Source organism: Bidens hawaiensis, unplaced genomic scaffold, assembly GCF_021521415.1.
Source record: "Bidens hawaiensis isolate Kalapana, Puna unplaced genomic scaffold, B.hawaiensis_p1.1 tig00027096_1, whole genome shotgun sequence".
NCBI lineage: Eukaryota > Viridiplantae > Streptophyta > Magnoliopsida > Asterales > Asteraceae > Bidens > Bidens hawaiensis.
In genome coordinates, this window is record NW_027494373.1 from 22,897 (window position 1) to 47,253 (window position 24,357).

A 24,357-nucleotide genomic window follows, 5' to 3' on the forward strand; every position below is an offset into this window, starting at 1 on the left:
TGCAATGAGCAGTCATGTCGCGCCTCGACGTTTCCGCCTTCATTGGTCGGGGTGTGACAGAGGGTGCGAAGCACCCGAAGCGCACGGACTCGGACTCGGGCGATAGGCGTAATGTGGCGTTTTGATGGCGCACTTCACACGCTCGCATCGCCGTGAGCCGCATAAGGGCCGCTTTAGTATTTTTGGAAATGGAAGTAAGATCAAGAAATGACAAGTTATCAAAGATGAGGGACCAAAAGTTGAAAATCGGATTTCAGGACCCATCGCGCTACGCGATGAGCCCAGAAAGATCACCAACGCGCTACGCGATGGAGTTGCATGAGTCACCAGACACGTGTCGCAACGGGGGACACGTGGCAGACACAAGGGCTGAGTCAGCATGCCACACGTCAAAACCTGACATCGCGCTACACGATGCCCCAGTAGAAAGGACCATCGCGCTACACGATGGTTCCCAAAATCGGCTATAAAGGGGGAGGCTCACGACACTTCCATTCTCACACCAAAACACCACCACTCACACACACTTAGCATCGAGAAGCGTGCCGATCTCGTAGTGCGTTCCAAGCCCCGAAGTTCCGACGATTTGAGCCTCGATACGCGATAGAAGTAGAAGCGCTGCCCGTACAAACTTAGGCATATAAACTCCAAATACCGCATAAGGTATGGGTTCTGCCTAAATATTATTTTATTATTATATTATATGGCTTAGACCATAGTCAGGGGTATAGCCCAAAACCTTGATCATGATTATGTTTATAATAGCTTTATACATGCAAAGGTTATAGTTAAAATAATGTTTCTTCATGATTAAGAAACATAAGCTTTTACATACAAGCAGATATAGTTGTTTCTTCACAACTAAGAAATGTAAGATTTTACATACCAGGGTTATAGTCAATTCAATGTTTCTTCTTGACGAAGAAACCTATCAATTGATGTTTCTTCATGAAGAATAAACTCAACACATGATTTGTAAACAAATGAAAAGATTATGAGTCTAAATAATTTATTCAAACAAATGATTAGTCAAGGTTTAAAGCTATCAAAACCAGACTAAAGGTCTGTAGCTAGATCAAGAGACGATCCGAGTATTTATATAAACTTATGTTATTACATAGATCAATCATTCATTCACAAGGGTTTTCAAACGAGATCACCACATCATTCAGAAAAGACAATCACAATCACAGGTGAATACGTTAAACCTTTTACAGTCAGATAAACGGGTTGTTTATCTTAAACAGTCAGTCAAATATGAGATTACGTGATCTCTACATTTTAAGGGATTACGTGATCCCTAAGTTACAAGGTAGATAATAAAAGCAACTCAGACCGAGTACACATGTGTCTGGATCCAAACATATCTGTTAACCTATCAATCAAGGCTACGTGGCCGCAGGCTAACAGACATAACGAAAGTTCTCCAATGAGCATCAGTTATTGGAGAACCATAATTGTGGGTGTATGGCAGTGGCGCAAGTTCCCAGAAATAAGAGACGTTTATGCTGAGTTTGTTCCAAAACTATCTTGTCAGTTAAATGTTTTCAGAGTCAACGATTCACCAGCATATGGCTGACGTATTTTTTCCCTCATTACAGGAAAGCAAGTTCACTCTTGGAGATAGATGCTCGCAGATAGAGATGGCTCAGTTTTTAATAAATAAAATATTGTAAACAAGAATAAACAAAGGTTTGTAAATCAAATACTTGAATATTTATTATTCAAGAGATTTTCAAAATAAATTAATATTTTATTATAACCAAAGACTTCCGCTAATAACCTGCAACTCTGATATATTTTCAAAATAGGTACCAACTACAGGTGTCACGCCTAGGCCCTAAGTCGGGGTGTGACAAGAACTAAGCCTTCTTTATAAGGAGGTGGATACATTCCCCATCATAACGCATTTTGGGCGCTTAATGGTAGTGGATGAGAGGAGAACTCCACAGTGAAGCGTGCTTTGGTGGAAGTAGTATCAGGATGGTTGACCTCCTGGGAAGTCTTCACCTGCGCAACCAAAAGCAAATCCGTGAGGCGATGGTGGTACGTCCCGGCCAAAGCGGACAATATTATGGTGCGGCTGTAGTTGGGCTGTTACAAGTCAACATGTCAAAACGGCTAGAGAGATTAACATATGCTAACTTAAAACGGGTCTAAATGGGTTACGTCACGGGTTCGGTTTTGGGGTTGTACGGTCATGCAATGGCATGATGCCCAAAACTTTAAAGGGGCTCAAAAGGTTTTAATATTTTTGTTATAGATATGCAAGGAAAAAATTATGAAAACTATGCAAACGATAATTCAATCATCGATTATAGATCAGACAAGGGTCAAGGGGTTTAGCGATTAGAGATAATCACTAGGCCACCGAATCGATAGCATGATTTCTATTCATTTGTGTCAGTCGATGAGTTTGACCAAATTTTATGCTTGCAAAATCGAATATGGATTTTAGACATTGTTTTAGTCGAACTCGAAGGTATGATTTCAATGCTTGCAAAATCGTTTATGTTATACATTTGACACAAAAGTATGATTTACATCTAATTTCTTCTTTAACTTTAGAAATAAAATGGGTTTTTGGGATGAAAATTCTGACACTCGTTGAGTTGGATTTCTTCCAAATTTAAACTGACCAATTCTTTGTAGATTTTTATTATTACTTTTTTTGTTTATAAACTTTTTTTTTGAGGGAAAGTGAGTTGTGTTTGCCTAAGAGGAATTTGTCTATAGCAATATTAGCTTTTGTTTAACCTATCAAATTTTCTAATTTCATATAAAGTGCTTTTGACAATTCCAGTAACGGAGGCATCGACATAATGAAGCTTTCAAAATTGAAGTTGTCGAAGACTTATTTTAATCAAAAATGCTCCAAGAAAGACTTAACGAATTGGCAATGATATCTATTGAAAACAAAATATTAGAAGGTAAGGATTGTAAAGACTTGATCAATAGCTTTGCTTCCCAAAACGCTAGGAGAGCCTCAAAGTTCGGTTAAGTAAGTTCGATCATTTTGATACACTACTTTTGTTTTGGTTATTTTACAACAAAATTGCATTCGTACTATGGTTTTTTGATCAATAACTGATGAGTTTATATTGTGAGGAGGCCCAAAATTTGTCTCGCACGAGCCCTAATTTTTTTTATCATTCTCGGAGACAAGGTTAGCAAGTGTTTACAACATATATATCACGGATGAACAATCAAAATAAGATCATTTTTCACGTCTACACAACTTAAAAATTAAATACTTTTAGTGATTATTATTTTATACAAAGTAGTGAAAGTGTGTTATATTTGAACTATAGGACGATAACAACGTAGTTGAGCAATTATTGATAAAATGCTACAACATAAAGTGAAACTCATCAATGAAAGATCACCACATTGCTATTTTTTGAAATGTAAACACTTGTTCAAACCTCTTTAACTCCAACATCTTTAGCAACATTCACACCTCCAAAATCTTTCTCCACATCATCAATTTCAAAAGCAGACACCGGAAAAGATCTACCTATGCCAGAACTATGCTTAAAAGTGATTTTTCCAGTAGACGGATTGTCAACACTAACCCCGCTTATTGGAATCCACATCATTAGCTCCTTACCTTTAACACCCATTAGTTTCTTGATCTGGAACTTTTCTATGAAACAAGTTACTTCGGTTGCATTCAATGCAAGTTTTCCAATCTTCTCATTTAAGCTTTTGTTCGGTTTCTTTTGCCTAAGCCACACAAAACCAGTGTCTTTGACGTACCCAAATTCCACAATGTCTTTTAAAGTGAGGAGACCTATGGGCAGTCCCATTTCTCTTAGAAGAAGCTTGGATTTTTCTTGACAAATTGCATCACCATGGTAAATGTGTGTTGCACTTGCCCTAACTTCTTGTGTCACAAGAGACATTTTGACTTTGGTTTTAATAGCTAATAATGGCTTCTAATTATGGACAATTGGGTGCTTATATAATTTAGTAGATACGTAATTGGTTTTCTTTCTTGTGATAATTACCTAAATGCCATTTCCAACTTCTTGTAGCTTCCATTTATAGACGATTAAATAAAAAGCACATCATTTAAGACTTTTAAGACTTAAGACTATCTGTTGTGGTCAGCGAACAAGGGTGCTAGCGGCTAGTCCTTGTCACACTTATCTTGTACACCACAATGTCAAGTAAGGAGTTGGGGCACGAACGATGAAACTTGAGGGGGCTAGCGACCGCGACTGGAGGAGATGATAGTTGGACTCAAATTTATTTGTTTTTTTTTTAGAACAACAAGAATGGGTGTTTGGGATTAGATGTACACTGTCGTGCCTTCGGGCAAGTGTTTATGGGCGTTGGTCTTAGATGATGGTTTTTCTCGGATCAAAAGACGAGTGTATTATGATGTGATGAATTTAGTTAGTAGTCCATTTGGATAATTAGTTGGCCGTTCAAAAAAAATGCGGAGAAGAAGGGGTCCGGCTGTAACTTAACTTAATTTTTTGTGGGCTTTTTTGTTTGGAAGGGGGTGTGAAGAAGAAGAAGGCTTTTTAGCATGCTGGACTTTAGGTTTGGGCTTTATTAGTTTTTTCTTCTTTTTATTTTTTTTTTCATATATTATGTTTATTATAATTTATATTATTTGGGTTGTTGTTTTATAAAACTAGTAAATAACTTTTTATCTTTTATTATAAAATTTATCTTTTAGTTATGTTATTATTTTACATTTTCAAAACCAAAAAAAGTAAAATAAAAAAAAAACTCGTAGAAGCCTCCGGTCATCTGAACCACAACAGGCTTAAAAGGCTTTAGCATGGGCTTTATCCAGTAACTAGTTCTTGTCAAGCCAGCACCATGTGACACAATATTAGAGGATGAATTCGAGGCTGAGCTTCAAACTACAACACATAGTATAAGAGTTTTACGGGATTCAGTTATTGATGCTGTTATCGACTTACCAGCCAAAAGAAGTATATGCCAACCTAAATTCTTCATTAATTGGTTGCTTTGAGTTTCATGTAGTTAATATGAAATGTCAATTGCTAAATCAAAGCGTTTATGGTGTATTAGAATTAACTAAAAATTTTTAACGGAAGATGATCTCACATGTAAACACATCTTTTTGGGGGCTATGTTCAAGCTTCTCGATCGCCGTGATACCGTACCCCCTAATGCATGAGAACAGGATGGAATCCGTAAACCCTCGCCCCATACCGGGTTTGAACTTGGGTTCAAAGCCCTGATTCGTGCATTCACCCATATGCCCATAGAAATGGCTTGTTTGAGAATCGAACATGCGTCTCCACTGAGCAACTAACCATTGGACCAAATTCTCAGGACTGTATTAGAATTAATTAAGCAACTCAATTTATTTTTTGGTAATAACTTGTGCTCTTTAATTTTTTTTTAAAAAAAAAGAAGTATGATTACACAGTATTTCTTGTTTTCGTATACAGCTTTAAACCATTTCATAATTCTTCTGGTCTTGTATGCGGCTTTAAACCAATAGAGTTGTAGCGCTTTATCTTAATTTTTATTGTCGTTATAATTATATTTTAGTATATAATGTTTTTAATTATTAATAAAAATCCTATATTTCAGTTACATTTATTAGTATTATTTTTTATAAAGTATGAATTTTGTTAAGAAAAATATTGACGTAACAATTTTTACACCAGTAGAAAGTGAAACCACGGTTTACGTCCCCATATGTAGTTAGGTGTGAAAGCAATATGAAAATTATGTGACGCCTATGTAGTAGTTTTCACGTGTGAACCCCATCCCATGATCTTGGGGTGTCATCGTTCTTAAAATTGAGATGCATGATACACCTAATGTATATATTGATTGTGCTTACCGTCTTAGTGTATAAGTTTATAGGTGCGAAGTTAATTTGTTATAGCTAAAAATCATGGCATCTTTATTTTCGTAAATAAAACATTATGTATTTGTGATTAGGATTTTTTATGATTGTCGACGCCAACAATTATCTAACTTATCCTTATTGTAGGTAAGTCTATTCAGAGTTTCGACAGTTACAAATCATCTAACTACTATATTAAAGTAATATATGGTTTTCACATGACCTTTAATTAAGCTATCCACATAGGATTCCACCTCAACAATTTTTAAAATTATAATTTACACCCAATAAGCTATTTAATTTAATCTACTTATTTAAACTATTAAAACAAAATCATTCTTTCATGAGGTATGTTATTATGGATCCATAAGATAAAAATATGTTTTATTAAACATATTTTTAGATATATAAATATATTTTAATATGCTTTTGAGACGGCAAGGTATGCTATTACGTATATTATTAAATTTTAACTTTTTTGTTATATTTTTTTAACCACCCGTATATTACACGGGCATATCCTAGTTGTGCTAATAACTTTTCCCATATCACTTGATGCCCTCTAGATGCCTAATTAAATGCATCTAACATGACCTCATTTACGATTTTGATGTTCACTCAACCGATTCAGGATATTAAGCAAATTTATAAACGATATTCTTATTAGTTAAAGAAATCGGTTTAATGGGCCGGCAATGACGGCCCATGATTCCCTTTCTTTGTATGTGGATACGCCCATGGGGGCCCGAATATTAAGGAAACAAAAGTCATGAAACATTAAACCAAACCCAATGCAATGCATTTAGCATGCACTTGTGACATCGATGGTGAGTTAGAGGAGAGAGACAAGAGAAAGAGTGTTGAAAAATCCTTGGCTAAGTGCATGCATTTAGGATGTTGTGAGAGATAATGAGAGAAAAAGTGATGAAAGAGAATGTGTGGAAGGAAAGAGAAATAGTATAGTAGATGAGGTGCCATGCATTTGCATATTCTGCATGGATGATGGTCTTAGATCTTTAATTATTGTCTTATTGATAATTAAGATACGATGGTACAACATCATAAAATGAAAGTGATGATTAAATAGTACTTCCTTGCCATATATTAATTATATAAAAACTTCATTACATGCTCAAACCTCCTTCACTTGGGCACCCTCCTCTACTTCTTTTGCATCCTTAGTCACACTCACACCTCCAACATCTTCTTCGCATCATCAAGTTGAAAAGCTGACACCGGAAAGGTCCTGTACAGGCCAGAAGTGGCCTTGAAATTGATCTTTCCGGTGCATGGATTGTCAACAGTGATCTCACTCAGTGTGATCCACATCAAAAGCTCCTTAGACTTCACACCCGTGAGTTTCTTGATCTTGAACTTCTCTATGACCGCGGTTACCTCCGTTGCATACGATGTAAGCTTCCCGATCTTCTCAAACTTATGCTTCCTTTCTTTCTTTTGTATAAGCCACACAAAACCGGTGTCTTGGACATAACCACATTCCACAATGTCTTCTAAAGGCAAAAGACCATTGGGTAGTCCCATTTCTGTTAATAAAGTCTTTGTTTTTTCTTGACAAATTGCATCACCATGGTAAATTTCTGATGCACTTTCCCTGATTGCTTGTGTCACAAGCGACATTTTTTTTTTTGGGTTTGATTTGAGTATGGATTTTGTATTGTTCTTGTGGATTGGATGAATGGTTGATGTTGAGGGAGTTAAGCCGTTAGGCTACTTATATAGTATGTTAGATATATATTTGGTCTTGACTCATGTGAAAATTACTAATATGCCATTTTCTGGTTTTCTATTTTTAGGATTATCTAAAATATATATGTTGGTGTAAAAAAATTTAATGTATATCTCATGAAAGACTTTAATGTCATCATTATATGGCACGTCCAGAAGAAACACACCAATAAATATTTTCTAACTGCAAATGTCCAGACACCCAAATTATCCTAGTAAATAAATCATCATTATTTATGAAAAATAGAACGCGATGACTCGGTCCACCTACCTAGAAAAAAACCAGAGTTGAATTAATTCGGGAACCCACAACCTCCTAAAACGGAAGTAATAGTTTTTCAAATAATGATACATTAAAAAATCTCATCCTCAAGAGTCAAGATTCATGTGAATATTGGCATAGGTAGATGTGCCGATACCTCTTTACTAGTGTAATGAAGGGTTATAAAATTGGAGGGATTCTTGACACGTGACGTCACACCAGCAGATAGACTATTTTCATTTTAGGGATGTAGTGGTGTTTCACATCAAAAATCGCCCCCCCCCCCTCCCCCCAACGGTCTTATTATTATTAAATTATTTTTTAACTCAAACCCCACGATAAATCTATATGGCCACCCCCCCCACTCATCGCCCATGGGGCGGTGTTTTCCACATCAAAATCGCCAAAAAAACTATTATTTTGTCTCCCACTATACAGTCTTAAAATAAGACAAGAACTTTATTAGCAAAACAAATTATGTTCTAGATTAAAGCAAAGTAGTAACATTATTTAGTAACATTAAATTCAATAACTTATATCCCCATGAAACATCACAATATGATTAATACAAATAACACATCTTTACGGATTTACCCAACTCTACTGAGCTCTGACTATTGTTTAATGTGTGTGTAAAATTGGCTAAGAAAGGGTAAATGTGTAAACAAATCACAAAATATTGGTGGGGAAATGAAGTCATAAATTTAAGGAGTTAGGGCAAGTAGGTACAAAAGACAACTAACAACTGTCCCTATCATTCAATGTATCTTGGAATGCCAACATTTTTATGGTTTTTATCATTTTAGTTACTTTTTTTTAGTTTTAAAATGGTTTAAACATATATGTCCATCCAAAAAGTTTTATAATTTAAGAAAAAACAGAAAAAAAGAGTTATCCTAATACCTAATGAGGTGATATTTAAAGATTGTATATGTTTGAAAATACGTTTAATTGTTTAAATGTATCGTTTCTTTGTTAACCACGCATATCGGGAGTTAAACCCACTCCCCTAAGCTAGAGTTCATGTGGGACAAAACCAGTAACCCATTACCATAAACGAGAATGATTAATGTGGACCAATCTCTAACTTCCTAAGTAAAATGAAGTAATTTGCGGGAAAAGAGAGATTAACGACAATCTTGATTGTATTATGTTAAACAAGATAATGGTACTCCACTACTCATCAATTGGGTTATACCCAACCTTTCCAACGTTGATAGGGAAAAGACTATTTTCTTGAGAGTGGTATAAGAGTGGATTCGAGCCTTCGAGTAGTTTTGAAAGTTAAAATCACAATAGTGTTGGGGAAGACCAACTAAAAGGCTAATGACATTAAGTTTAACTTGTATGGGATCCGTGTTTCCAAGAGTGTCACATGACATGAATCCGCTCGAGTTTTAGTTATGATGAAAAATGGATTACACGAAAAAGGTAATGGACCAACCCAATTGTGGGATCGTGTTCGAATGTGGTTGTCAACAAGAGTTCCATGGTCGAAAAGAGTTTCACATGATGTATCTACTTAGAAAAAATGTGTTTTACCGTGTGGGTATTTAATCAATCACGTGCATCCTTTGGGAGCGCTTAGTTACTAATACCATAACCGTTTACATTTCTCGTATCTCATTGGTCAAGAGTTGAGATAAAAGTATAATAAGATAGGTGTCGTTACCTACAAGTTATTCTTTCTAAACAAGGGCGGATCTTTGTGTGGGCCTGACCGAGCCACAGTCCACCCAACCTTTTGCTTAGTAGTGTAATTTTCTAAAAAAATAAAAAAAAATATTTATATGTATTAAGTCTAGCACATCCAAATTATTGTTTAAGCTCTTTCGGTCCACCCATATTATGTGTTCAAGATCCGTCAGCATTTTTTAAAGATATATCTTTTTAACCACGTGACTCTCAACATAAATAGATTTTTCATTAAATAAACAGATTTCTACCGTGCAACGAATGGTATACTGAGTTACTAACACAATTCTTTAAGGTGTATTAAAATAGAAAATAGTTATCATTCAGTCAGTAAACTAATATTTGTATAGAAGCATAAATAGTAGTTGTGTGCTTAAGTTAGGTCAACATCCAAAACAACTTAAGAGTCTAAATAAAAGGTTAACGAGAAACAAACCATCCATCTATCTTTCTTTCATTAAATAATAAATCTAATAAATAAAAACGGGTGGCATATCTCATTAATGATTTCAGATTTTCAATAACCTTGGTGAATAATATGATTAGCACATAAGTTCTTTAATTTTTTTTTATAAAACATTTTTAAAAATATATGAAATGTTATTTAAAATAAATATTTTAAAAAAATATTTAAAAATTTTGCTATATAACATATGTAATAAACAGTTTTTAATCTAGTACCAAATATATAACTAAGTATACATTGTCACGTACCATAATTCTAATAGCTCTATCTACCTTTTTGTTTATCTTATTTCACATTTCATGCATTCGTAATATACAAATTTACAACTTTCAAAATAAAAAAAAAATCATTTATTTGATATTTTATATATTCAATTTGCGTAATACATAGTGTTTCTAGCATGATACTTATATATATTACATAATATTCACTTTCATTAATAACAATAATGTTTATCATGAATGCTACTTTTAAAGGACTTGGTATATATCATTTTCATCACTATGGTATACGTCTCTTTCTTCAATTTTACTCGTTAAAAATGTCTCGGTGTATATCTTTTCCGTCACTTTGGCAAACATCGGTTTCGTCACTTTGGCATATTGGTATGTTTTTAGCATTACCCAACCAGCTAGGCTAATTGGATTAATAACCGTTACCATAAGCAGTTCGAATAACTATCGGTCATGAACTAGATTAGAATCCGGTTTTATGATTAGACCGGATCAGGATGGAATATGCTTTGCTTGAGCTTTAAATTTGTAGGAAAGTATACCATGAGTCTCATCTTATGCACAAACATAACAAACTAACATGGATACCTGATAACCAATGGGTATCGGGTCGGGTATGAGACTAGGATTACCAACACTTGATTCAAACTCATCCACCATCCTTAGCAACCACGCCGTCTCTTAAAAACAGTTGGTCTTGTAGGGAAGAATGGATGAGGCAGCCGGATGACAACAGTCAACAACTACTTATGGTTTACCAGTACATTAAAAGACAAATGCAGGTTAAGTTTTTATTTTCTTTTCTTTTTTTGTTTAATTTAATTTCAAGGATATGAACAAGTTCGATATGAGATCAGCAAACAATTTCTATTTGTCATGTCTCCCTTATGATCATGTGCCATGTTGCCTATGACCTAATAGTATGTTGAATATGGAGTGATATTTATTTACAACACTATATATTTTAATTTTCCTAATCTTAAAAAGGGAATAAAAATTTTTAGTAATGTATATTATCCTCTCTTTTGAAAATAAAGAAAAAATACGGTGAAATAATTTTGCATGACCGTGTATGTATATTAACCTACACATGTATAGCTAAACGATGCAAAACCAAAAAAAAATTCATTTAATTGTTTTTATGCACATAATCTAAGCATGTATATTTTATAGGAACATTAGATTTATTAATCCCACTTTATTAAGATTGATCGATAATAATCTCACCTCAGAAAATTGTTGACACCGATCTCACCTTTTACACTATTTTTTTTCATTGGAATCGTTAAAAGAAAAGAAAAACTTAATGGGTTTAAGTTTAATGACTCAAATTTATTACGCGGTCTAATTTGGTACCAAGTGTGTATAGAATTATAGATTTATAGGTGTTTATTAAATGGGCCGATAGAATGGATTAAGAATAATGGGCCTAAAATGTGTAAAAATGGATCTATCTATAGAAACTGATCAATAGAAGGGGGCTTAAATGGCACTTATTAGAGGTGCACAAAAAAACCCAAACTCGGAACCGGACCTGAAAAAATACCCAGAACAGGTTCTTTTAATACTTGAACGCGTAGGGTACGGATAGGGTATGCATTTTAGTACCAAAACCCGTACCCGGAACCAGACCTGATTTATGCCCAGTAATACTCGAAACCCGGAACTGGTTCCATACCCGAAACCGGGTTTTTCAAATACTCAATCTATACCCGAAATTACCCGAAAAAAATACCTGACAAACACCCAAAAATAGCCCTAAAAATTGTAACCCCTTAAAAAAAATCCAAGCTATACCAAAAAAAATAGGATATTCAAATACCCGGTTTTAAAATACCCGGTTCTATACCCGACCCGAACCCGATGCATAGAGTATGATTTTTAGAGACAATACCCGGACCCGAACCTGACCCGGGTATTATCAATACCCGATTTTCCAATACCCGGTCATACCCGAACCCGGGTATTTTGAAAAACCCGATTTGTGTACCTCTAGCACTTATTATATAGTTATACGTAGAGGTAAAAAAACACCCGAACCCGGAACCGGACCCCGAAAAAAAGAACGGGTTTTTTATACCCGGGTTTTTACTACCGAACCCGTACCCGACCTACCTACAGGGTATGGATAGGGTATGCGTTTCTCTACAAAAACCCGTACCCGGAACCGGACCCGATTTGTACCCGGTAATACCCCAAAAACGGAATTGGATTTTTCCAATACCAACATTCCAGTTTTATCAATACTCAAAATCGGGTTTTTCCAAATACCCGAACATGAAAAATACAAGAAAAATACCTCAAAAAAGTGTAGCACTCTCAAAAACTCAATCTATTCCAAAAAAATACCTGATTATAGGGTTTTTTCAATACTCAGAAATAGAGTATTTAAATACCTGGGTTTAGAATACCGGTTCTATTCCGACTGCATAGGGTATGGTTTTTAAAGACAATACTCGGACCAGAACCCGACCCAGGTATGGCCAATACCAGGTCATATCCGAAATCGGGTATTAGGAAAACCCGATTTGTGCACCTCTAGCTATCTCTAGTTATTTGCTAGTAAGGACTTGCCTCGTTCAATTTACATCACTTTCAGACTTTTACAAAGCTAGATTTATCACTTTGTGTCATTTATCTTGTTTTAACTCATGCCTACACGCGGATAGACTACGTCTGTTGATTCACAGTGTATATTTAATCAATTAACATTATAAAACCAGACTTCAAAACCATAAGTCTTGTAATAATTTCTCCATCTTATAAAATATAGAGAATGATTGTTCTATTCTCATCCTCCTGAGACTCTACTTGGTTGTGAGATGCTACGAAATTAGTTGATATACATTCTTGTCTTACTCTATATTCGTCTACCGCCAAAACTAGTCATGTATTTGAACTCGTTCACTCTTATGTTTGGGCATATCCTATTGTTAGTCATGCTATGTTTTTGGATGATTTCTCATTTCTTGTTTGTACATGGAAAATCATGTGTTTAAAAGTTTTTGTACTTTTCGGGCGAATGTTAATGATCAATTTAAAACAAATATTCAAGTTTTTCAATGCGATAAAGAACATGAATTTTATATGGTTTCTTTCCTATCTACATCCATCTTCTTGTGTTTGATTGCTTATGTATGTAACTTGCAAGCCATTTGGACTCGCTTTGATTAAGCAGAGCCGTAAAAGTGACAAGATGGGCTGTTTGGGTAGTGGGTCAAAATAAGTTCTGTCCGTTACATTTACATTTTTTTTTTATTTTTATAAATGATTATTTCCTTGGTTAAAGGAACCATATTAATATATTACTGTTTTAGTTATCTAATTGACTGAATCTATGAATAAAACAGTCTACAAGGTTGTATGAGTTAATAACTTAATACTAGACAGTAGACACTGAGGTCTTTCTTTTTCACGTTATTTGTTGCCAGAATGGGAACATAAATAAATAGCTGTTATATTATTTGTGTTATAAACCTTTTGTTTATCTATACGGTTAAAATAATCGTAACTGGGACTTGATTCAAGTATTACTATAATGAGCAACTAACTTCGTGCCAACAAAAACTACCGCTTTCCGATGATAACAAGAACACTCTGGCCTTGCCGACACTGATAAGTGGTTGGGAAAGCTTAGAAGAGTTTTTAAAAGTATAAAGAATTAGTGACCAGATTGTTGTGTTTTTCTTAAGTTAACAAGACTAAAAGAAACTTATATTGGACATAAGTTGAGAAGTTGTAGGCAGTTGTACGTTATACTTTGGAAGTTGTACTTTGGTTTAGAATTTGGGCATATTTAATTTGGAGGTCAAAAGCTCAATTTTGTGGCCTTCATTGCCATGTTGTAAGTTAAGTTTGAGGTTTCTTGTGAGAAACCAACTAGTGGTAGAGATTAAAAACCAAAGTGTGCAAGATGGGTTATCTATTTCCCAACTATCAAACATTTTGCCTTTTTTTAACTAGTGTAATTGTTAAAAATAAAAATAAAAAACTCTTACTTGTAAAATTCAAACCTAATACACCCTAATAATTAAGAAAGGAAAATTGTGACACTCTTATACATGTATGGTTAAGAACTATCTATTTTATTTTTAATATTAAAATATATATATATATATGATAACTGTTTTTAAAAAGAAGAAACACATAAAGTAAAACTTAAAGAATGATAATATTGAATTATTAAGGAAAGTGAATATAAGAAAAGTTAGATTTGTGAAGAAAGTAAATAGTAAATATGAAAAAGATGTAATTTTAATAATAAAAGGGCGGTCTAGATCCTCTGAAAATCTAGAATGATATGGCTTACAATAGTAGGAGGACGTTGGCTGTTAAAGTGGTGGGCGATGATTGACGAACTTAGTCCTATCTAAATGTTAGACCTAAAACTATGTGTAGTGGGACGTCATACTCCCATATGAAGCCCTTACGACACCCCTCTACATCCCCCCCTTTGGGCTTTATGGAGCATTATGAGCACCAAGGTGTGATGTAGATAACACCCCTTGTTCACTCTACCCTACTTGCTCCAATCAATCATTATCTTTTAATGTTTTTAAATTAATTAAAAAATATCAAAAAACATTAATTAGACACATTGATGGAGGCTTTATCCGGTACAATTTTTTTTTGTTATGAAGTCTCTTGATGAAATGGTCGCTGCATGTTGCATAAAGCCACTCAATAGGCTTCATGACTACATATGGTCTAACAAAATATAGATAAATTAAACTAATACATGATTATCCGAGTAGAAAATTCCTAAAATGGTCCTATTTTGAAAAGAGATTCCAATTTTGTCCCACAAACTAAATAATTTAAAAAATTGTTCCCTTCTAACTCATCTTTGACAATGCATTAGGAAACTTAACACGTCTTTAACGATGTGTTAGTATAACACGTCGTCAAAGACGTGTTAGATTTCCTAACGCATGGTCAAAGATGAGTTAAGCATCCAAACACATGGTCAACGACGTGTTAGCATCAAACATAGTCAAAGACATGTTAGCCTTTTGTTTGTTTGTTTTTCTTTTAATATTATATTATTATAACTAATTTTATTTATATTTGATTTTTCTTTTATAACTTTTAATATAAAAATTTTTATATTATTTCGAATATGCCGAGAAGACATGCGTATTTTTATCTACACGCTGATAAAAATTTTATTTAAAACCGTGCGGGATCAAATTTTATTGAACATTTTGATATTGATTTGACATGGCTTGAGTTGGAGTAAGTTTATGCCGGTCCATTAATAAAAATTAGCATATCTCGTCGGTATATTCGAAATAATATAAAATTTTTATATTAGAAGTTATAAAAAAACCCAAATATAAGTAAAATTAGTTATAATAATATAATATTAAAAAAACAAACAAAAGGCTAACATGTCTTTGACTATATGTTTGATGCTAACACGTTGTTGACCATGCGTTTAAAGGCCTGACTCATCTTTGACCATGTGTTAGGAAATCTAACACGTCTTTGACGACGTGTTATACTAACACGTCGTTAAAGACGTGTTAGATTTCCTAATGCATGGTCTAAGATGAGTTAGAATGGGACATTTTTGAAATTATTAAGTTTGTGGGACAAAATTGGAATCTCTTTCCAAAATATGGTCATTTTAGGAAATTTCCCTTATCCGAGCCCATTAGATAAACATAAACATATAAGACCATGCGTAGCGAATATAGTCCCTATAGTGACATTTTGTGTAATGTGATGTCATGTTATCATTAGGGCTTTTTGCCAAAAAGGGGGCTTAGTGGATGGATCATCTATTCATCTCTAATCGTTACAATTATTATAATTTAAATTAAATATAAATACGATGAATGTGTGATTGGTTGGAATTTGTGAAAATAAATTTGATTAGTTAAAGGATTTAAAAGAAATGCTCTATGTACGAAGAGCCTCGGCCTAAAAATCCCCTACAAAGCCCCCCACCCAAGGGATGGGGTTGGTTGGGGCGCTTTGGGGCACCCAAAACGCCCCACTACACATTGTGTAAATAAACGCAAAAAAACTCAATCAATTTAACTAATAACTAACAAGTAATAACTTTCTACCAAGCTATCATTGAACTATTAGACTTAGGTTATGTATTACGAAATTGGTATCAGTGGTACCCGATTCGATACCGATATTCGGTATAGTATTGGTTCGGTACCAATAGTAGTACCCGGTACCATTTTCGCATTCCTAGCGGCTATGGTGCGTGAAAGGGGGTGATGCGAGAGGGTAAGCATAGGGTTGGCATATATTTTTTTCATTTAGTTAGTTTTTAATTAAATATATAACTCAATCATTTGTCTCCATCGCAACCCACCATCATATTTAACATCTCCCATAATAATACATGCAAGTGACTACCCCCAATCGCCTACGTGGCTCATATGCGACCGTTTTACATTTCACATCTCTCATATGTGGCTCATAGCACAGAGTCTTATGTCAAGATTAGTGTACGTAGCACACATCTGGTTTAAAAGTTAAATCCTAGTATATATAAAAGCTTAAAATGAAAGCTTTTAACAAATGGAGCAGAAAACACTAGATTTAAATATTCGCTCGATTTAGTAAAAGAGTTAGAAAAAGAAGTAAATGTACTGATAATTGAAGTCCTAATTCTTTGTCAAGAAAAAGACTAGACTTCACGTTAATTAAAGGAACTTTATCCACGTAAGTGTTTCTCAAAATTATTTTCTTTTCTTTAACGCTTAAGCTTATTATCTTTTTATCATTTGAAGCATTTTGTTTCCTTTACACATAAACTATAAAATATCTAAGAAATCAATTTTTTCAAAAGCTACTAGCACAACTTGTTGCCAGTTTATCTTTTCTATCGATGTAAATAATACTTTTTAATAAGAGTAGTGTCATTTTCGTCCTTATGATTTGGCAAATAATGCGAATTTAGTTCAAAATGTTTATTTTTTGCATATGGACCCTCCACATTTCCCAATTCTTGCCAATTACATCCAAATCACTAACCTCGTTAAATTTAATCGTTAAGTTAGGGGTAGACACGTCTTTTCACTATTTCTTTATTATATGAGTAAATTGCCAAAATCGTTCATGAGGTTTGGTCATATTTGCGAATTTCGTCCAAAAATATTTTTTTTCACAAGTAGATCCTCGATTTTTCCCAACCGTTGCCAATTTCGTCCAAATTGTTAACTCGGTCTAAATTTAACGTTAACTCAGGGGTGTTACTGTCCTTTTACATATTTGTTTACATTGTTATTATTTGTATGACTAAAAATAAAGAAGAATAAACAAACGGAAAATATATTGGATTCAAACATAGGAATCGTGAAATGCTATATATGTTAGGGATGAGCAAAATCGATACCAATACCGAACCGGTACCAAGGTTTCGAGTTTTCGTGACCAGTACAGTACGGTACCGGTATTTCCCGAATTTTACCTCAAATACCGGTACCGTACCGGTACCGAACTGAACATTTTGATACCGGTACCAAACATTTGTGATTTTCGGGATCGGGATTTTTGGTACCGGTACGTTACCGAACTCATCCCTAATATATGTCATCAAACAAACACATAATAACAATAATGTAAACAAACATGTAAAAGGACAGTAACACCCATAAGTTAACATTGAATTTAGACCGAGTTAACAATTTGGACGAAATTGGCAATGGGTGGGAAAAATCGAGGGTCTACTTGCGAAAAAAAAAATATTTTTGGACGAAATTCGCAAATATGACCAAACCTCAAGGACGATTTTGGCACTTTAATCATATAATAAAGAAATATTGAAAAGATATGTCTACCCCTGACTTAACGATAAAATTTAACAACGTTAGTTATTTGGAGGTAATTGGCAAGAATTGAGAAACGTGGAGGGTCCCTATGTAAAATATAAACTTTTTTGACTAAATTGGCATTATTTGCCAAACCACAAGGACGAAAATGACACTTTACTCTTTTAATAATTACATTATAATTAATTGATTTAAAATTTAATGCAATATTGAAAGGTCTGAAGGAGTAGAACTTCAAACAGGATCCATCCAAATATTAACTTTAGTTAAAAGTTTGAAAGTTGAAGCTATAACATATTAACATGTAAAACAACTTTCATAAAATTATGAATTGTAAAAGAAAAACCAACTTCCAACGGTATTATGATTTTATTTTTAAAGCAAGAATCAAATATAAATTTTATAATATAAATCCAGCCATGCTTACAGATTTGAAGCTGACTTTCAACTCCTAAAGGAGGTGCCAATTTTGAAAATTTATTGATGACTTAATTTTACATCATATATCTCCACGTAATAAAAAGAAAGAGAAATTTGCACTAATGATCCATGTAGTTAGACCAAATTGTATGTTTATAGTCTCGAATTTATAATTTTCCAAACTTAGTCCCAACATTTCTGATAGAGTTGCACGTTTAGTCCCACTGTTAATCTCGGCTAGTTTTAATTGAAAGTTAATGTCACATGTCATTAAGGTGAGAGCAATTGAGTCTTTTAAAATTTATAACTAGTGCATTCTACTTTCCTTATGCTCGAAGGTGATGTTCCTAGAAGATCAATGCAAAATCAAATGTTCACTAGTTCAGTGTATAACCGTAAGTGATAAAGTCAACTTTAGGAACTTTAAGAGTTCTCGAGTTTGAAAAATCTCTCGGTATTTTAAATTTGTAATAAAATAATTACTCTAACATGAATGACAAATGACATTACTTTTTCGTCAAAAAACTAAATACGATTAGCAGTGGGAAGTAGACATACACAAACAGGTTAATCCGGTTGGGTACTAATCAGTTTTCAAGCACAAAAACCCTAACCAGTATAACTAGTTTCAGATATAGCTTAACCGGTTAACAAGTAAATATCCAAAAAAAACCGGTTTAAAAAAAATATATAAAAAAACTAAAATCAGTTTCGGTTAACCGGTTTCATAACCGATTATTAACCGAGTTCTTGGCCAAAATGTTTAACCGGTTACTAACCGCTGATTTTTTCAAGGTAGAAACCGTTTAGAGAGGAACCGGTTACTAACCAATTAGAGAATTGGTTAGAATCCGATCACAAAGTGATTAATCGGTTTGGATGTGCATCTCTAGTAAGAACTAGGAACTGAAAACTAAACACACTCTCACAAATGTGGGGACCAAACAAGTAACACAGTCCAATCACATGGGCCATTTTTTTAATTTTCAATAAACAAATATTCTAATAGCATATGTTTGATTTTTCAACATTATTTATTTATATTATATTCTGCCTTGCAATATTGTTGTTAGGTTTTATAGGTTGCCTTCATCAATGTTGTTTGCTGTCAGCAGTTGTCTCCAACATCCTTAAATACCCCAATCTTCTCACCACACTCCCAATCAAAACATTCATCCAATTCCAATTCAATTTCAATTCCAATTTGCAATTACTTATCACAGATTCAATCAAACATGAATTCAAGCAATGGGTCTGTTCGCAATCGCAAATTGAAACAGATCTCACCCATTGGCGACCAAATTTCGGATCAAAAAACCCATTTTTGTTGTAAAAATGAGTACCCGTTATTGAGTTTTCAAGAGTTGCCGGAGTACATGATGGATAATGAGTTTATATTGAATCATTACAGAGCTAATTGGCCCTTAAAGCAAGCATTTTTTAGCTTGTTTCATTGGCATAATGAAACCCTTAATGTTTGGACGTAAGCTTTATATCCTTTTGCTGTTATTATTTTCCAAAACTTTTGTTTTATTGGCTCGGTTTGTAAACGAGCCGAGAAATGCTCGGAAAATGTTCTGTTCGATTTTTTAAAATCTTTTTTTAAGGCAAAAAGATTTTATAGTGTTTACATCGATACATAAGTTAAGCTTATAGTGTTTACATCGATACATAAGTTAAGTGGGCAACAACGCTAGCCTTTTTGGATAAGAAAATTAAGTCGTTTAGAAATAACATATTCCAAAACTTTTGTTTTATTGGCTCGGTTTGTAAACGAGCCGGGAAATGATCGGAAAATGCCCTGTTCAATTTTTTTAAATCTTTTTTTTAGGCAAAAACAATTTATTCATTAAAAGATAGTGTTTACATCAATGATACAAAAGGCAAGCGGGCAACAGGATGCGCCGCTAGCCTTTTTGGATTACAAAACTAAGTCTTTAAAATAATATTTGATTTTGGCTTGTAAATTAACCGATCGGCAAGCATGAGCTCGGTTCGGTTGAACATAGCTAGCTAAATTATACTTATTTGATCAAACCTTTATTATCATGATTAGTAGCCTATGGTTTTTTGATTCCTATTTTTTGGGAGTTGAAACATAAAGGGGTTTCTTGAATTAATGCTAATGTTCAAGTTTTTTTTTTTTTTTTGATATGAAGTTATTAAGATTTTTTTTGTTGGATTTATTGTTAAATATTCCATTAAGGGATCATATCTTAAGAGGCAATTTAGTGGTTTAAAGTTTAAACTCATAATGCTAGATTGTTAGTCACTTAACTTTATAGTAGAGTTTAGATAGCCCTCTTTCATTAAATATTTAGTTAGGGGTGAGTATGCATCAGTTCGGTTCGGTTATTCCATCCAACCGAAGCCTAAAACAGAAATTCAGTTTTTGCAAAATATCCACCGAAACTGAAAATAGGTTTTTGTAAAGTTATCCACTTAAACTGAAAACCGAAATTCGGTTTTTGCAAAACAGAACCAAAATCGGTTTGGTTAATACGGTTAGTTTGTAGGTTTTCGGTTCGGCTGATAACCAATACCAAACTTGGGCTAAAAATTTTTGCTTATAAATTATGAAACGGAGGTATAAATATATTAAATGGAGGCATAAAACATGAAATGATGGCATAGCAGCTAGAAATATAAGAAAATATGACTGGTTTGGTTAATCTCGGTTAAACGAGGGTACACCCAAAACAAAAAAAAAAACTAACCGATTTTTGGTTAATTCGGTTTCTGGTTATTTTTTGGATTGATTTCGGTTAATGGTTCGGTTATTGCTCACCCCTATATTTAATACCCTTGATCTTTCATTTACTTCATAAAGAAAATGTAGAGGTTGAATAACTTGCAAGTGTAAAACCAAATTTAGCTTTATCATAAATAAAAACTTATGATAATAAATAATGACTTATTTTGATATGCTGTTTTTCGTGTGCAGACACTTGATTGGATTCATTATTTTTGTTGGTTTAACAATTTCAAACATGATGCAAGTCCCTGAAGTTTCAGATTTCTTCAATGTATTAACATGGTATTTAAAGATTCCATCTTTTCTCTTTACTTCTTTAGATTCATGATACAGGGATATTTTTGTCATTTCAACTGTTTCTGCTTGAAAACCAATATATGACTGGAACTGATGGTTACATTTTCCTTGTATTTATGAGAAATAAATGAAAATGTGACTGTGGGTCTAATAACTTATAACCTATGTTCTTGACAAATTCTAGTTGTTTATTACTTTATTAATTATTAATTATTAGTATGTGTCATGATCCGAGCTTAAGTTTTTATATAATCTTGCAGGTCCGCTCCGATAAATCCTGGCGCAAATGCTTCAAATAATTCAATAATGGTAAGGACTTTTGGTGAGTTTTTCATAAGTATTGTACCAGTTACTATGTTTTGACTTTTTTTAGTCAATCTAACTATTCGAATGTTACGGATTTTGCTAAGATTTGTGGAAAAAAAGTCCATAAAATTATGACACTATATTTCTCATATTTTAATAACAATTACAAGATTTAAATCTTCAAACCTATAACAAATTTTTCAAAATTTCGTTTAAAAAGATTGACCCGTTTGACCAAAAAAGTCAACTGCTCTGGTTTACTAATGTAAATAGATTACTAAACACATTAAGTTATTGCAGGATGCACCAACACTCCTAGACTTGAAGCACAGACCACCACAAGAGATGGACCTACCACCACTACTGCTGGCGGAGACACGGTGGCCATTTTTCGTATTCTTAGCCGGAGCAATGTTCTGCCTCTTATCCAGCAGCACCTGCCACCTCTTCGGCTGCCATTCACGCCACCTAAACCTTCAACTCCTCCAACTCGACTATGTCGGCATCACAGTCATGATCATCACCTCGTTCTTCCCGCCAATCTACTACATTTTCCAATGCAGTCCCATTTGGCAATTCACCTACCTCGGCGGGGTCACCGCCATGGGTATTTTTACCATTATAACCCTATTATCACCCGCACTCTCTAGTGGAAAGTTTCGTTCTTTTCGTGCCTTTTTGTTTATGGCAATGGGCCTTTTTGGGTTAATACCTTCGGTCCATGCAGTCATCTTGAACTGGGATGAACCACGACGAAACACCATGTTGGCGTATGAGTCGGTTATGGCGGCTTCTTACTTGATCGGTACTATGTTTTACGTTACACGGATCCCAGAAAGGTGGAGGCCCGGTTGGTTTGATTTGGCGGGCCACAGCCATCAAATCTTTCATTGTTTTGTGATTATGGGCGCGTTGGCTCATTATGGTGCTGCGCTGGTGTTTCTCGAGTCGTGGGGTCGAGCCAGCTGTTAGTATTGACCGTTACAAGATAAAATATTATTGACAATCGTTTGACTGATGTTTTCGAACACGTGTGTGTTTTAGAACATCAGTTGGAGGTTGTAAATATGGTTAATATGCTTTGTTCTATTCAATATTGTTTATTTGTTATCATATTGTTGTACCATCAAATGGCATGGCATGTACACAAATTGTAGCTAATTTGATACAGATTATTTCATTTGTTTCTATATATTTTTTGGTTGGAAGTTGATGGTTTATCTAACAATAACTATCTGCTGGAAAATACTATGGGGGTTCGTTCGACGAGTAACGAAAATGAACGATTTTACATGATATACTACCGTTGATCCGCAAAGCGCAACTACAGTATGTTTTTAACTATAAGAACCTAACAATTTAATTTAATTTTTATTATAATAATTTTAATTGTAATAAGTAAGGTGGTGATTACATCGAAACAGAAGGCAAGCGGACAACAATTCCCAAAACTTTCAATTCTTTCTCAGTATCATTTTACTGCTTTCACTTTCAAAAGGTTTTAAGTAGTTATCAGTCAACCTGCGAACACCACCCATTTTATGGAAAAATTTATAGAACTCTAAATTTATTAATAAGAAACCGCAACACCCCTATTGTTTAATTTGAGTTTTACATAAATTTCCACAAAATGGAGGGTGTTCACAGGTTGACGGGTAGAACCCAACCCGAACAGGACACGGACCGTGACATCATGTCATACAACCTTCAGAGTCGTGCCAAATTTAATTTCCAACTGTTTTTGCTATCACTAAAGATTTACAAACTAAAAAAGGGCATTTCACATAGGATAAAATATAAGTGTTGTACTTACTTTAATTCAAGGTTGTATATCTACGTACCAAACCATTACTAAAGTCCGACATCATTATGCCTCTAAAAGACTACGTAACACTACTACGACTACTAAAAAAAAAATCTCTATAGAAGTTGTTTAAATTTTAATTTAAAGCGCTTACACACTAAACCACTTCAAATAGTACGTGCATCACGCCAATCTGATTTAACCGGTGTAAATAAACCTCATCTACAACAGTTAAATATGGACCGGTACAAATAGTTCTCTATTAAAACGGTTAGAAAAAACCACTGTCATTGATCTTTTTAGCATAAAAAAACGTTAGTATACGACACTCGATTCACGTATAATATATAAAATGAAACATCACTAAAAAGTACATTCGCAACAATACATTTCACAATCATATAACTATAACTATAGTCAACAATATTTGATATGACTATGGATGTGTAACATTTGATAAAATAATACCTTTTCTTTACTTAATTAAAATATATAATCAATAGGTTCGAAGAATAACAATAATAAATTATAATATGTCAATCCCACAACGTACTGCACCTTCTGTGCCCTGAACTGTGCAAATTGGATCTGCAGCTTATTGAGACCCGATATTATTGAAGTCAACAAAAAATATTATAATTTTTTTTTCTAATTAGAACATAGTGTATTTAATCATTTATCATAAGTATTATCTAAAATTACAACATGGGTTTAGAACTTTGACTATTAAAG

At 33.9% G+C, this 24,357-nt stretch overlaps 3 protein-coding genes across 3 annotated transcripts; 1 reads left to right on the plus strand and 2 right to left on the minus strand.

Moving 5' to 3' along the window:
* Window positions 1–3,419: 3,419 nt before the first annotated feature.
* Window positions 3,420–3,905, minus strand: LOC143574744 (uncharacterized). Its single transcript, XM_077059287.1, has one exon. The coding sequence runs from the start codon at window positions 3,903–3,905 to the stop codon at window positions 3,420–3,422; it is 486 nt and encodes a 161-aa protein (XP_076915402.1).
* Window positions 3,906–6,885: 2,980 nt separating this feature from the next.
* Window positions 6,886–7,569, minus strand: LOC143574754 (uncharacterized). The gene has a single exon (XM_077059295.1). It carries the CDS (start codon window positions 7,481–7,483, stop codon window positions 7,034–7,036), a length of 450 nt encoding a protein of 149 aa, XP_076915410.1. The 5' UTR covers window positions 7,484–7,569; the 3' UTR covers window positions 6,886–7,033.
* A 12,112-nt stretch (window positions 7,570–19,681) lies between these two features.
* LOC143574755 (heptahelical transmembrane protein 1-like) lies at window positions 19,682–22,793 on the plus strand. Its single transcript, XM_077059296.1, has 4 exons — window positions 19,682–19,946; window positions 21,408–21,500; window positions 21,776–21,824; window positions 22,122–22,793. The coding sequence occupies exons 1-4, from the start codon at window positions 19,699–19,701 to the stop codon at window positions 22,791–22,793; spliced, it is 1,062 nt and encodes a 353-aa protein (XP_076915411.1). The 5' UTR covers window positions 19,682–19,698.
* Window positions 22,794–24,357: the final 1,564 nt, after the last annotated feature.